At 37.7% G+C, this 15834-nt stretch overlaps 1 protein-coding gene across 1 annotated transcript in view; it reads right to left on the bottom strand.

Annotated features, from left to right (window-relative positions):
- The window catches only part of COL11A1 (collagen, type XI, alpha 1), a 164925-nt gene that overhangs the window by 94710 nt on the left and 54381 nt on the right, over nucleotides 1-15834 (bottom strand). Inside the window, 10 exon segments of the mRNA XM_009333735.1 lie at nucleotides 571-624; nucleotides 1219-1272; nucleotides 1387-1440; nucleotides 2806-2859; nucleotides 7218-7274; nucleotides 7528-7611; nucleotides 9676-9750; nucleotides 12457-12519; nucleotides 12886-12927; nucleotides 14515-14577. Of these exon segments, the coding sequence (XP_009332010.1) occupies nucleotides 571-624; nucleotides 1219-1272; nucleotides 1387-1440; nucleotides 2806-2859; nucleotides 7218-7274; nucleotides 7528-7611; nucleotides 9676-9750; nucleotides 12457-12519; nucleotides 12886-12927; nucleotides 14515-14577 (600 nt within the window).

Below are 15834 nucleotides of genomic sequence, written 5' to 3'. Positions count from 1 at the left end.
AGATTGGTATGACATAAGAAGCAGGTATGTTAGTTGTTTTAAATATTACTTCAGGTTTTCCTAACTTACTGACCTGATCCTGATCCTTCTTTAAGCTGCAGCTGTTGGAATAAGCCACACTAAACAATTCAGTTTGCAACTCAAATATTCAAATGCATTTTTCGAGCAAGCTTCTCAGCCGGTTAAAATCTGTCATACTCCTGTTAGAGAAACTTCATGCTAACTTCCTTTTCCTATTACTATTTCCTTTAACAATCACTTTAAATCCAACAGGCAAATTCCTTAACTGAGAAAAATTAGAGCAAAACCTAGCTGAAGATATGATCTGAATTCTGAAAATATATTTAAATCATTTATATATATATATGAATTGCTGTCTATTGATTGATATTACTAAAATGTTTCATGAGGAATACATTACCTGACAATACAAATATTATTCTGTAGTGTGAAAAGCTGACATTCTGTTTTAACTTTCCCCATAGTCCCTAGTGCTATTCTTAACGAATAGTGCATTATTTCTGTGAGCGTATCAATTTGTTGTTGTATAGATACACATGTTGTTCTTACCCTGTTACCTTTGTCACCAGGGAGGCCAGGAAGACCATCAAATCCTCTGTCACCCTAGGAAAGAAGAAATCACAGCTTTAGGAAGTGACTATTACATTCTGTATTACTCGGAATAAATTGTGCTTTCCCTCTAAAAGTTAATTTCTACCCTTGGTTATATGTACACTTTTGTTATTGAATGAAACACATGGAAGGGAGCACATAGATCAAACTCACAAAATTTGCTTCTATGCATTAAAGCAAGAGAAAATGCCACACCAACTTTTTCACTGTGCTGCAACTATGCTGTTTATAAAAAGAAGTCTACGTTGAGATGAAAAGCTTGATTTCAGCTGCACTTTGCAGTTGCAAAACTGACTTCACTATTATTGATACTCTGTAACTAGAAAATGACTCAGAGGGATAGGAATCATGCCCCAAGAATCAAGTTACTTTAAGGTCAGACTATGAGCCATTACCATTAATTACCATATTTTAAATGGATGATTCATTCTCAGCTCTTGCATCTGACCCAGCTATCTGAAACCTCAGTATTTTCTCTTGAGAGAAGAATGTTGGGTTGGCCTGGAAGAAGCTGTGGTACCTACATAAAATCTGTCTAGCCCATTCCAAGACTGAAATAAAGTCTTTGGTGTCATTATTATTTACCTTTGCACCAGGTTCTCCTGGCATTCCCCTTGCACCATCAGCTCCAGGACGTCCCTGCAAAAACCCAAAGGGGCAAACATTTGAAAACGCGGTGGAATCAGTTAATATTTAAATATCTTTAAATAGAAACTATTTACCCGGAGCAGGATTGATCCATATGCTACCTACCCTTTTGCCAGCTTTTCCACTTGGACCAGGGGTACCTTGAACACCTCGAGGACCCTGAATTTAAAAAGTGTAATTCTTAGAATCACGTTCATGTCAGCAAAAAGCTAGTTAAACATCTCACCTTAGGAACAAGATAAGATTTTTTATACACAAAACTGCATTTTTTCCCAGGAGATGGATTCTGGTTTCCAAATTCCCATTAGTTTTAATAGAACGTGGGCATCCAAACTGGCCTCAGCACCACCAATTTTAACACTAGTTTTCATGAGATGGCACTATACATGGCATAATTGGTCCTTTTAACATAAAAGCTTCTTAAATTCTTTTTATGGCTTTGAAGATCTCAGTCCTGTGGTTTGAAAACCTTTCTTCCTCTCATGCCAAAATTATTTTAGTCACATAATAATTATTTGATGAAAACTAAGGAGTGCTTATTTCAGATCCCTAACTCATACACAAACATGAGTTGTGCTGGTAAACCGCTCACATGCTGTCTTAGCTTGGCACAGTACAGTTTTAACTAGAGGGAGACCAAACTACCCCAGACTGAAAAACCTAATTCCACTTTTCAAACACATGTAATTTCACTGACGACTGTGTGGGCATATGTTTCTGTGGAAGCTTTCTCATCCCCCACCCCAATGCATTTTCTTCAGGTGAAAACAGCAATGGTAAGGACTAGCCATCCAAAAATACTGAGTAGGAAGAGAAAAAATACTAAAAATGTAAGTAAGCAAACTGGAGGACTGACCAGCTGTTCAGAGTGCTTTTTTGTTTAACTGCTTTATTTTTCTGCTGCAAATATCCATGTGGAGTTTTAAGACAGGCACCTAATAATGTAGCAAATCTATGATACCACTTGAGATCTGGCAAAATCATTGTTCCAGAGACTCCTGTCATGATTTCTTTAAGAACCCCCTATTACCACTAAACACATTTCAATGTGTTTCAGTGCTCTTTAACATCACTGCACAGTAGCTGGTATAACAGTAAGCTGAGAAGAAAAGCATGCACTGATTCCTAAAGACTTATTCTTGCTACGTCACGTCTTTCTTGAAAATATCCTGTTTAATTACCAACTAAATTCAACCTCTCTCACCTTACGAGATCTGATAAGATCAGAGCTCAAGGTCATCCAATTGCAGACTGACATATAATTATTTAACAGAGAAAAGAGCCTGAAGTGACAATATTAAAACAGGTTTTCAAGTGATGACACTCTACCTGTGATAATTGCTTTTTGTTATATAAAGATTGTTACTTTCATATTTCAAATCAAGCTATTGCATTTAATTAGGATAGTATTGTAAAAGCTATTTTTCTTCAATTGCACGCAGAAAGCATATCATTGATTTCTTCTAAGTGGTACGAATGTATTTTCTTAAACAAGCTCAAACATCACAGGCAATATTATTGTACCTGGGGACCTGGTTCACCACTTTCACCCTTAGCACCTGCTGCTCCAGGTCCACCCTGGATGAAAAAAGCAAAACATATTGTTTAAATATACAAAAATCTCTTTAAATGAAAGTTATGATCTATTTCTATACATTAATTACAGGGAGAAAAAACAAACAATTCCCTGTTCATTAGGAGGTGTGAATTCACCACTTGAATCTGCAGATACACCCCGATATATCATTGTGTAGACACTGGGCCTAACCGGGCCAAAAATCTTTCTATTACCAAAGAAAACTCCCATCGATTTAAATGGGATCAAATGTAACCCTTTGTTCTATATTAATATTTGAGAGCTAAATATGAGCACAGTCAGAACATAAGTCGTGCAAACAGAGGTGCATCTGCTGTAGGGAAGGCAACAGAAGTGAAAGCCACCTCTTTTTACCTTTATCCGTTTCTGTGTTGTACAGAAGATAAGAGAGTCTTGGAGTTCAATCCAAAGATCACTATAGTCAATGAAAAATACCCTGTCTAATCTTGTCATGAACTTCAGTGATGTTTTAATCAAGGTCTTTGTGCATCTGGCCCTGAAGAAGTGGAAAATCTATATAGCTGCATTTCTTTACTATCATGAAATGACGATACAGATTTTGAGAGTAAGTTTTACTCATAAACAGACCTAAAACAGATCTTCATCCAGGGTAAGATACTGGACACGGAATCTGGGGCAGAATTAGTCAAAGTAAGTTTGTGTTTTCTTAATAGTGGTCTCACAAAAACAGACAAAACGAAACAAAAAATCTCGACATGCTCACAGAGAATACAGGCTCAGGGAAGGAGCATACTGGAGTTTACTATTACGGGCAAAAGAATTTTTGCGTTTCTGACCTCTGAAACAGGTCGTGACCAAATGTATGTATTTAGTATGAAACGAATCTTGCAGACCTTGGAAAATTGATAATCCTCCTATATTCACCACAGCGACCATTCAAAGAAAGAAGTGGTCTGATGGCTTGGCTTAGTGCCGAGTCTAGCATCCCGGAGTGGAAAGATTCCCACTGACCTTGCAGGTATTGAATCAAGTCCTAAGCAAAGTGAAAATCAGATCCTGAGCTGGTACTGGCAGTGGAGAGAACAGTGGAGAGAACAGTGGCTTTGGTAGGTGGTGACTGTCTGTTTGGGCTTCCCTGACGTAAGGTCTGCTTTTAATTACTATAATTGATTACATTTAATATCTGTAGGCAGAAATTAATTTTGTATTCTATGTTAATTAAGCACGTGAACTCCAGACTCAGTTGAAGCTAGACTGGGGCTTTGACAGTGCTATGTTTAAGACTTTTAATAACTGATATGTTTCTAAATTGGCTACTAATAGTTTAACAAAACACAATTCATATTAAGAGTAAAAGCTCCAACTATTTCCTCCTTAAAATAAGCTGGGCACACAAACAATTGACAGACCAAGAATCTGTAGTTGCTTCTGGAACTGCAGGCCAAAAATGTTGCCAGATCAAAGAGTTGGATTTCTAGAGCCTCCTGGTGGCTTAGAAGCAAAACAACTATTAATACTATTCATCTGTCGAACTTTGCATACAGAAATTCATGAAGGCTTTTAAAACGTGAAAGCATTGAGTATGAGGCCAGGCTCTGCCTCAGCTAAAGGTACACAACCCACTGTCAATATTATACCAGTCTTCACAAGTGAATCCTTGCTTATGGCAGTTCTACAGTTGTTTTGTCTGTATAGACTGAGTGTTATCCTGTGGGTCTCCTGATTTAAATACACTGCTGGAAATAGCGTATTAGTTTGCTAAATAGACCCAACATGTTTGACTGTTTGTAAGTGCTGCATACCTAATCATGATCAATCAAGAGTCTGTGAGCCAAATTCTCTGCTTGATAGCAACTATTTACTTTGGAAGAATTACTCGAGAAAAGAATTGCTCTTGTATAGGTCTGCTTAAAAATATAAGTAAAGTCCAGGGATTTCAGTTTCTGGGGACCAAGTGAGATTCTGGTGGGATATTTAGCTAAAATTTACCTGAAAACAGTAAATTTCACCTAGCTAAACAGACTGGGATCATGAGACTGGCCAATTTGGAGCACAGTATAATCTGGAACAGATTTTTTGATGCTATATGAAGATGAGGCAAAGCACTACCAAGCCATCCGGGAATACGACTTAACAACAGTTTTAGTGTCATGTAGCTTTCAAGAGTCACTGAGGAGAATGTTAAGCTGCTAGGATCAGGGAAGAACACGATCCAGAGTATTCCTTATGCTCCCTAAAATATTCCTTCAACAGTATGTAATTATCTTATGTCCCCCTGGGTTTTCTTTGTTCATAAAAGTGGTCACTGGAGGGAATAGCAGCGAGAGCCACTGAGGCGACCTTTCAGTTGCATTGTGCTGCTATAATTATACACAATGAGATGGACAATAACCTGGCCAGTATTTTCTGTTGGTAGTAGTAGGATGCTATACTCATGTTTGTCCACCTGCCTCTCCTGCTTTCAAACTAACAGACACTCCACATTAAGGAGGGTGAGGATGAGAGGGAAAAAGAGGAGGTTGGAAGGGCAGGACTTGATTGTTACTGTTCAGCTATGGGCTGTTGCTGAAGCATCACATTAAAGAGAGAAAGAACCGCAAAAGAAGGGGAAGGAACCTTATTTCTTATACTACAGTCTCACCACTTCTAAGTTATGACCAAATCTCCACAACTGGGATGAGTGGAAGGAAACGACTTTGGAGGAAAATGCTATTGCATTCTGAGGCAAGGAGAAAACCAGGTAGCCTCCAGCAACTTCTGTTGCTGTCTTCTATGTATGCTGCCATAGTTGTGACTGGCATATCTCTGCAGCCACTTTTTCTTCACACAATAAACCAACAGGAACTTGCTTCATCCTTTTCTCTTGGTTACCCAGCGACCACTTGTTTTCTTTTCTCAGTAGCACATAGAATCATAGAATCATAGAATCATTAAGGTTGGAAGAGACCTCCAAGATCATCGAGTCCAACCGTCAACCCAACACCACCAGGCCCACTAAACCATGTCCCTAAGCGCCTCATCTACCCATCTTTTAAATACCTCCAGGGATGGTGACTCAACCACTTCCCTGGGCAGCCTGTTCCAATTTTTAACCACTCTTTCAGTAAAGAAATTTTTCCTTACATCCAATCTAAACCTCCCCTGGCGCAACTTGAGGCCATTTCCTCTCGTCCTTTCAATACAATTGTATTCTTGTCTGTGTTTTACAATGAGATGCTTGTCTGATCTAATGAAAACTGCTAACATTACTCTTTGCGTCCATCATCATAATGACAATATAAATAAAAATCACAGCAGACATAGATCAAAATTTAAGAGGCCGTATATTTGCCAACCTAGCTATGTCATCACAGCAGACAAAATAACAGTTCCCAAATTAAGTGGATCTTTCAAATATGGATGCTGTACTAACTGTAGAAGGGAATTTCACTCTACATCAGAGGATAAATACAATCACCTGGGAGAAATTTAGAAAAGACTAGTCTTTCACAAAGCTTATGATCTTGGCTGCAGCATTTGTGATTTTATATCATGGTACAGATGCTTTATAATAGCTTTTTGAAAGATGGTAAATGCTAAATTACGCCATTTAGTGGACTATTGAGTCTGAAAAGTATCCATTTCCTAAAAGAGGAAATTGCAATTGCAAGATTGATCAGGTGGTTTTGGCTTGCTGAGTTTCCTACCTGGTTTTATTCTTTCAATGTGAGTATTGTCCTTTTAAAGTGTTTGTAGGGACCACAGAGGCAAACCTATTCATGATCAAAAAGTTGTTTGGCATGTCGTCAGAAAAACTGTTGTGTTCCATGTACAGACTTTGTACAAGTATTAAGCTTTTTTAACATCCATAAGGCCATTTTCCAGATCATTCAGTATTAGCAGTCAAGCTAAATTCAGGACTGAAGTAAAGAAGTACAACTCTTTTAGAAATCTGTATGGTTTTTAATTGCTTATAGGAATGCCTCTTAAGAACTTTCCAGATTCAGCTTAAATAGTGAGTCAAGGTCATTCTGCACACTCTTGCTTTAGTATCCCCTTCTGTAGAGTTTCATATTTACCACAAGAAATTTTGCAAATATTATTACAGAGATGACTGACTGTAGAGGCATATGTAGTTATTTACGTAAAACTATTCGCTAGTTTTGTAAGCCTTACCAGTGTGCTCTATCCAAACACCCCAAAATCTACAATAAAAACTGATTCAGTATTCAGGTTGCATTGCAGACCTTGAATAAGAATACAAACCATGGCTTTAATTCTATCAGTCTCTTTTCAAATAAAGTAGGTACAAATACAGAGGTGTAGGCAAGGCCAGAATGAGATCCACGGACTTGTGTTACTGTGTTCTTAAACCTGTGCTCCTGTTTTGTTTACATACCACGGGACCTGGTCTTCCAGTGAGTCCCATGGGACCAGGTGGACCTCTCATAGCAATCTGAGAAAACAAACAGAACAAAACAACAGGTATCATGAAAAAGCTGCCAGCCAGCATACAAATTCTGTATTAATAAAATTTCATAATGCGTTAGCAAATAGCTCCCATCATCGACTCAGCTGTCAACAAGGATAACTACTGTGATGAGATGATGCTTAGAGCTCTTTACTTCACATCCTGCATGATATAAAATGGAAATTTTTTTGGAGCTGTACCCTTGTGGCAGTTTTGTTTGCAGGCTCCTTGTGCTCACCCTAGCTTGCTGAAGAATAGCTTGTGCTTGAGCTTCCTGAGCTGAGATTGTTGGGCCCTTCTCACCATCTCCACCAAAACGGAACTGCAAGTATCAAAACAAGAAAAAGATTCAGAATTTGTCAAATTAAAACCATACTTGTTATTCGCTGCAACTGTATAAACCACTTCAATGACACAGGGTCTCAGTCTTTAGTTCATTCCACTAACTTCAGAAGACTGCTGCATTGAGGCCACAGAATAAAATTGAAGTACTCATTGCTGCACTCCTGCACTGTTACTGCTCATGAAATGGCTAGCAGAAGCTTTGCAGTGTTGCAGGGACACTAAGCTGCAACAAGAAGCTCGGCTTTCCAAATGTGTGGCATAGGCACGCTGGATATCAGGGCCATGAATCTTTCACTGCCCACAACAGTTTATTCAGTTTGCCTACGCCCAGAGTTGGCACGGTAACTGAGGTCTTTCTCCTGCAGTCATATTATTAGCCGAATGGAAGGATTTTTTTGGAGAGTGATGGAAAGCGTATTGCCTTAAGCCCCCACAAATGAGCACCTGACTTTTTCTAAAATGAGAACTACCAAGCCTTCTATCATTTGAAAGGAGGCCAGGTAGTTTGTAGGGATCCATGTAATGTGGAATCAACCACATTTTAAAAATATTTTTCCAAGCAAAAGTGCCTAAATTCGTTGTCTTGCATCCATTGAAAAGGTGAACCCATTTTGATGAATTCAAGCCCCACACATGATGATGAAGAGCCACCCATCCCACAAGAGGCGTCTCCCACATGTTACTTGGTGTTTTGAATGTATCTCTGTGACAAGACAGTCTACCACTGCTAGATTCCATTCCACCTGTTTACTCCTTTATACCAGGACGGCTCTCAAGCTAGTGAGCAGGTCGTCTGTTATAAAAGGATAGTGGCTTCTCAGTGGGGTTTATAAATGTGGAAAACAATTCTGGACAGTGGTTAAAGTACTAGGCTGGAATTCAGGAGACCTGAAGCCAATTCCTTCCTTCCTGAGAAATTTCTGGTTTGACTTGGTAAATCACTTGTGGTGAGACTCATTAACATCTAAAAATAAAGCTAGTGAGATTTTCCAAAGTGACCAATAGGTTAAGTATTAGTCCATGCTTACTACCTTTAGTGGAGCAAACTGATAACAGCAATTACAGACGGAAGAATGATTTGGGAATAATTCCCCTGAGGACTAGTAGCATTTTTCCATCAACTAATTATTGGTAAACAAATATTTCTGTTACACAGCCAGCTGCGATAACAGAACTTGGTGCAAGCACGAGGTCAAAAACATTAGCTTATTTTAATAAACTTCCATTGATTGTTTCATAAATAGAAAATAAACTTTACAAAATCATCCTTTCCTCATTGATACTGATGGAGTCCTGCCTCCTGTATCAGAACCGCAGCAACTATAGCGCTGAGGCTTTTTACTTCCTTTGCTTTACTTGACAAAAATACTGCCCCTTCATTTACAGTTGGTTTATCAATTCTCTGGGATGGTAGTACTCATCAGAGCTTTCACATACACACATACACTTAGGAATAATTAATTCCATGTATATAGTACTTTTCATACCACAAAGCTGCAAGATACTTTAACAGCTTTGGGCTTGTTCCTCCACCTGCTAAAACAGATGGTGTTTTGCTTTGACTCCAGTGGGAGCAGAGCTGGCTATGTGCATTTATTTCTATTCAAAGGATGCACTGACTCTTCAAAGAGGACACTGAAGTCCAATTTAAGCATGGAATGCTTAAAATTCTCCATGTCAAGGAGACTTGAAAGCACACATGCCTGCTGGGAGTACATGCCCTTTATGCAACAGCAAACTCCTTGTTTAGGACATATAGTAGCAAATAATAGTTACTGTTGAAAACATAAGGAGGATTTCAGTGAGTGTAATACATTCATGTAGGTTCCAATCTGGCAGCCATGCAGGAGCTAAAGTGTATGTTTTCTTTGAGGAAAAAAGGGTACCATACGATCTTCAAATGCTTACACCATACAAGAAACTCTGTATCATCTCTCATCCGAAGACAAAATCAGATGAAAAAAGAAAACACCCATCCATTTCTCGAAACACACTTCCTCATTTTGGAGGCTGGCTACCTTGTAATCATCATAAAACTTACCGGCAACATTAACATGGTACCTGGGGGACCTGCTAAACCATCAGCACCGGGGAGACCAGGGCGACCAGGTGGACCCTAAGAGAACAAAGGGATGAGAACAAAAATACAGTCATATAAGATAAACCTTTTGAGTCACTCACACACACTTACACTCGTATTCATAATGACGCACTTGGAGGTTTAATATTCTCTCTGCAAATGGTTTGGGAATGTTATTCATTATTAGTGAGGTAATTAACGAACTGAGTTTGGGGAAGACATTCGGCAATAGGGAAGAAACCTATTCTCTTTAATTATCTTACTTACAAATTATATTGAAAAAATGGAGTACGGAGTACTTAATTACAGAGGCTCTGCTCATGATTTCATAGGCTGGGTTGAGCTGAGCTTTGCATTGTGTTCCAGTGTTTGCTTTATTTGATACACAGAACTAACGCTGCTGATTCTCTTTAAACCCTTTGAGTAGGCTTAATTTACAAAGGCTACATAAGTCCTGCAGCTATGACTCGAAATCTATTTTTTATGAAATCTAATTCTCCCTTAGAGTTTAAAAAGAGCTAAACTTTTTGTGTAAGCTGGAGTTGAAGAAATGTACCATGTGTGTACATGATGCTCCTACTTATTGATCCAACACGCTGCATAGATAAATACTGCTGTTGTGACAACCGTTAGATTTAAAATTGCACCTTTCCTCCCAGCAATTTGCATGCTGCATTTTTACTAGCTGAAGTCAGGGCAGGAAGGACCTGCATCAGGAGTGCCCATTTGCCTTCTGCACGTCTGCCAAACAAAGTACTCATTCACCAGAACGGCTCTCTGCAGGGTTGCAATGACAGACCAACAAGCATCAAACTGTCTTAACGGGTTCCTTCTGCTGCTCGGGAGTTGAACAAAACAATGGGAATCCGAAAAATTTTGGTGTTTTTTCCCCTCTTCAAGAACTAAGATCAGTAGTCTGTTACTGGGTCTGTTTGAGCTCTTTTTTCAAAGAAGCCTGCAGCATCGAAAAATAATTCCCTACTAATAACAGACTACAGATAAATCTTAAATTATTACTAATTCAGATGCAAAATATTGAATAAAATGTGGTAATTGTTAAAAAGAACCATTATATATGCAGACAGTTTTGAGTTAAGGTTAAAAATTAGAAAAATAATTAAATGCACTTGCAAAGAACCCAAAGAACCTTCACTCTGACCTGCAGTGACTTTATGCCATATGATTATGAGTCTTTGTGAAGATTAGAACTGAAAGATTAGATCAGAAGATGACGATTAGATTACTGAAGATGAAACTGAAGATTAGATTAGTTTTCACTGTCTTCTTCCATTGCACCATTTTATGTGAGTGAAATTCATCCCCACTGTAAGTAAAAGCGGGACCGCTTATGGTCCTCTCCAGAAGGGTATGGTCATTCATTTCTCAATTGTCTTATACCCATCATTAGGACTAGAATGATATAATAATTTAGTACAGAAGCTGAAGCACCGTAGGCAACTACAAAAAGTGGTGGATTTCGCAACTAATTGTTCTGTAGTTCCACGCTTAAACAACATTCTCAATTATTCTAGGTACTAATGCAGGCTTTTTAAAATTAAGCGATGTGCTTTTCTTGAGTGGTAATTTTCTCAGAATGTTACTTTTCTAAATTTTTTACCTAAGATGAAAAGTAGTCAGAATAGTTATAGCAAAAGCTAGAGCCTTTATTCACATACACTGTTTAAGTAAAAACCCAAACCTGTCCACATACGTTTAAAATTTGAAGTAAGACATGTTATTTCATTAGGATGGAATCTGACAGCAGAATCTGGTTGCAGAAATTTGTATTGTTCTCATGAGTTTGGTAACTCATTTCTACAATTATTTATTTGTGTAATGTGTCCTTTTTTATACAAAAACATGAAGTCTGTTCCATGACAGGGACATGATGTGTTTAGTCAATTTTATAAGTTTAAATCCCAAAATATGTTGTTTAGTTAATCTTCAGGAAAGAAATATGAAAGAAGTGTGGATGCTGACTTACTATCAAAGTGAAGCATTGTTGGAATTTTAATATTACGTCATTATTCAGTGAAGCAATAGCATCTTCTCAACATCTTCTATACACAAACAAAGCACAAACATGCTAGACTCATCAGTAAACTATCACTCATAAAACTCAGGAAAAGTTTTTTTGTAGCATATTGTCCTCAAATAAATGTATTTAGGCTGTTTCAAAATTGTGTTAGTTATGGTGATAAGAAAAGGCTTGTGAGAACACGTCAGACTACAATAATAGCTTAAATTTCAATTATATTCATGACTGGATAGGGTTTTCATGCAGTATGTTATTTAATATGGCCAATAAATTCTGCCTAGATCATCTAAATATTATCCATCACTTTCAACATATCCATGTGTATTTTGATTCTGCAGAGCTTGTTTTTCTCTGTATCTCTACATGTTATAGCTGAGGTCATACTGATTTTTTTAAAACTCATTCAAATCCATACGAAAGGTTTGTACTTACTGCTTTATTATATTTTAAAATAATTCACATCAAAAAAGAGAAATATAGACAAATAGGAACTTAACTTTTTCCCTGTATTTACAGTACATATTTCTACCACTAAAGAAATGTTTGTCCAAATTCTCAGTTGATTTGCTCAGCTGAGTAAAGTTCCACTGAAGTTTCTTAACCTATATGTATATATTTCAGATCAGGATCTAACCCACTTAGTCTTGTAGCAATTAGTGCAAGACATACCGTGAATACCCAGGATAATCTCTATGTCGACTTACCCTTTCACCAGGGTCACCTGGAGGACCAACAGGACCTTGTAGACCTGGGGGACCTGTAAGACCCTATGGAAGATGAATGACGTTATTATGCTGAATGGCGGCTTGCAGCATTTTTGAACTATTTTTTCTCTGGAAAGTTATGTTGGACAAATATTTGGATAAAATAATTATAAGGCGGTATACTTTTTTGTCTTACAAAGATTTATAGTCAACATTCAAAAGTTTGATTTTCATGTGCACTCAGCCTGTAGCATGCCATCACTGAAAATGCTGGAGACGACCCTTTTTTACTCCCTTCTATAAATGCTAAGTCCAATAAACCATTTGGGAGCTATGATAAGACCAATATTAATTGCGTTAACTCATGAACACCAAAGCACAGTGGACAAATCAAAGGCAATAAAAGGAAATTGTGATTAATCTACTTACAGCAGGTCCTCTTGGTCCCGGTGGTCCTTCAATGAGCATCCCCTAGGGGGGAATGAAAGAAGATACCAAATTGGTCATGTCTTGGAGAAAAATATAAAACACCTTTTTAGCTGAACTACTAAAGTTACTATTTCTTAGTGTTTTGATAAACTTTTCTGGGGATCTTCTCTCCACAGTTACTAGAATTGGAATCTGAATTGCTGCATGGCTTTAAAAGTGAGAAAGACTTCTAGGCTGGAGGCATCTCATAGTACTTGATTCAAAATATTTAGGTTTTTTTTAATGCTCTTCAAGGATTTGATGCGAACAGCTCTGGCTATTTCTATGTTGTGGATCTTATAGCACCTCCCAGTTCCTTTTTTTGAGTGCAGACGCTAGTCGAAATTCCATGTCATGGTAAGACCTATGAATACATGATCCTCACTTGTACTTGGCTTTCCATAGGAAGGAGGACTGGACAAACAAGCTTGAAGCTAGCTGTAGCGAACTCCAACAATGTTGGAGATTGGCAGTGGATACCTCTTCAGTATTTTGGATGCAAACTAAATGTATCTTGCAATGGTTTAAAAAAGCCATGCATTTTATGAGCTAACACACTCTGAGCTTCTTCACAGAACACGACTGAGAGGTCACAGTCTTGATTTGTAACTTGTTCATTATTGTAATCCTTTAACTTTGGTGATCAGTAACTTAGCCAAATGCTAATCCTGGGGTTGGAATACAGAATTAAAAGGGAGCTTTTGGATCATGGAGTCCAGACCTTTGATATTTAGGTAACAATGGCACATCATAGTATTTTATCAGGCTTCAACTTAAGCTAATTTTTTTCCCTTGATATTTCTGTACCTAATTTTCTATGAAATAAAAACCAGATTAAACTTTTATTTCTATTTGGGTCAAATACATATTTGAAAGCAGTCCTTGAAAATTTGAGAAGAGTAAACCACATTGGCATTCAAGTCCTGATAGGTATTATAAGATGATTATTTTTGTATAATCTGTGTCTTCTTTTTAATTCAGTTACATTTTAGTTTCTAACCGTCAAGCATGACACTACAGTAAACTTCGTCCTACTGTAAAAGCCACTTAGTTACTATACTACTATTTAAAGATGAGAAAAAGTCTGTAAGCTACTGATCCATTACTGTGCTTATGACCAAGCTGTAACCTCCGAAGAAAGTATTTAATTAAACTTTTAGCAGTTTGATTGCACCAGCACAGGTTAAACATACAAGCATTTGTTTAACTTCTCAGAGGGACTTCCTTGCCCTTGTTGAGACCTGTAGTTAGCGTTACCTGTGCCTAAGTGGGAAGCTATCTCTGTAAGTCTGTCCAAGACGTAGTTAATAAATGGCCTGAAGAGCAGACTGATGCTCTGTTTTCCTCTGCACAAGAAGAGTCTCTTTGCTTTAAGGAACATGTGGCTAGTCCTTTGTGCAACCGAAAGAGAAGGCTGAACAGGCTACTGTCCGTTATCACTTTCACACCATCCACACTGCAGGTGTGATTGTTTCAGAGATCACGGATAAGGTTACTGTCATCCTATCATGAACAACAGGGTTTGATAATGATGTATCAACAGTGTACATATATAGTGCTAAAGAAAAACTCACCCACATCTGTACTTACAGGTTCAATCACAGCTGGTTCTCCCTTTTGGCCTTTTTCTCCATAAGCCCCGTGTCCAGTCACCTGGCCAGTAAAAACAGCCCCCAAAATGAAAATAAGTAGAAGGTCTAAGGACCTGGTACAATAAAGAACTGCAGCAACCTGTAACTGAAAGCTAAAGCTGGAACTGATCTGTGCTATGAAAAACACATCACAGGCACAAACCATATAAATCAAAAATATGTAATACATGAGAAATGGAAAATGCAGAAACTGCATGCATACTTTTCAAATTATTGGATATTGCCCATTTGTAGTTTTCCAATGAGATGCAATAGTTTGCATCTCGTGGTTTGCATTAGGACTTTGGACTAAGAATCTAAAACTTCCGTGTGCAAGTCGCAAAGTTGTTTCTTTTCTTATCTGAATGGACATATTCTTGGCAATTAACAGTGAGCCTTCATGGCTTTCTGAGTTAAGCAAGCCTAAAGTAAGCTGGAAAGAAAGATCCCTTGGTCCCATATGGACAGTACCCTTCGAGCTCCTAATTTCATTCATTAGATGTCCACAACACGTAAATTAGTCTGAGAAGAGTCTATGTCTTCATGGCATAAATGGGAAAGGTGTTAAGTGGCATGGTAAACATTAAATTGGATAGCCAGTTATGCCTCCTAACTACATGAATTAGTATCAACTGCAAAATTCTTTTAGGATCAGCTCTACGGGAAGTTTTGGGTTCAGGATTAAGATAACGGAAGTACCTAAAACAATAGGTCAATAACACATGCTAGTGGCAGAACACAGACAGATTCAAGCTTCGAACAAAAAAAATAAAACGATTTTTTTTTCCCCCGAAACAGGACATATGTATTTTTCTTCAGAAGTACCTCTCTTGATTGCTAACATATCCACTGCAAACTAGAAATTAAATTCAGCTCTGACCAGATGAAAATTTGAAATGCTTTTTTTTTTATTTCAGTACAGTGATTCCATGTTTACACTAAAATAGCTGGGGATTTGAAAATGTTAAGGATAATATTACAGTATTTCAATATGAAATATTTTGGAAAGAAAAAACAGAGATATAGGTTCATGGCTTGTGCATTTGGTACTGATTTATAAAGGCACAGATCTCACTAGTAACGATGCAATAGTTCATAAAAATCAAGTAGCAAGAGGTATAGATAAATATGTTTTATTATATTAATGAAAATTGATTGTAAAAAATTACATCAGGTCTCCATCTTTGGAAACATTGCCCCTTTCTTGAAAGTTTCCAGGTACTGAGTACTTTTCACCTTGCCTTTTTTAACAGAGGTAGAACTTCACTTGTTCCAAATA

This window comes from Pygoscelis adeliae, unplaced genomic scaffold, assembly GCF_000699105.1.
Source record: "Pygoscelis adeliae isolate BGI_AS28 unplaced genomic scaffold, ASM69910v1 Scaffold10, whole genome shotgun sequence".
In the NCBI taxonomy this organism is placed as follows: Eukaryota; Metazoa; Chordata; class Aves; order Sphenisciformes; family Spheniscidae; genus Pygoscelis; species Pygoscelis adeliae.
Note: the sequence above shows the minus strand (reverse complement) of the source record. Positions and strands in the feature narration are given on the sequence as shown.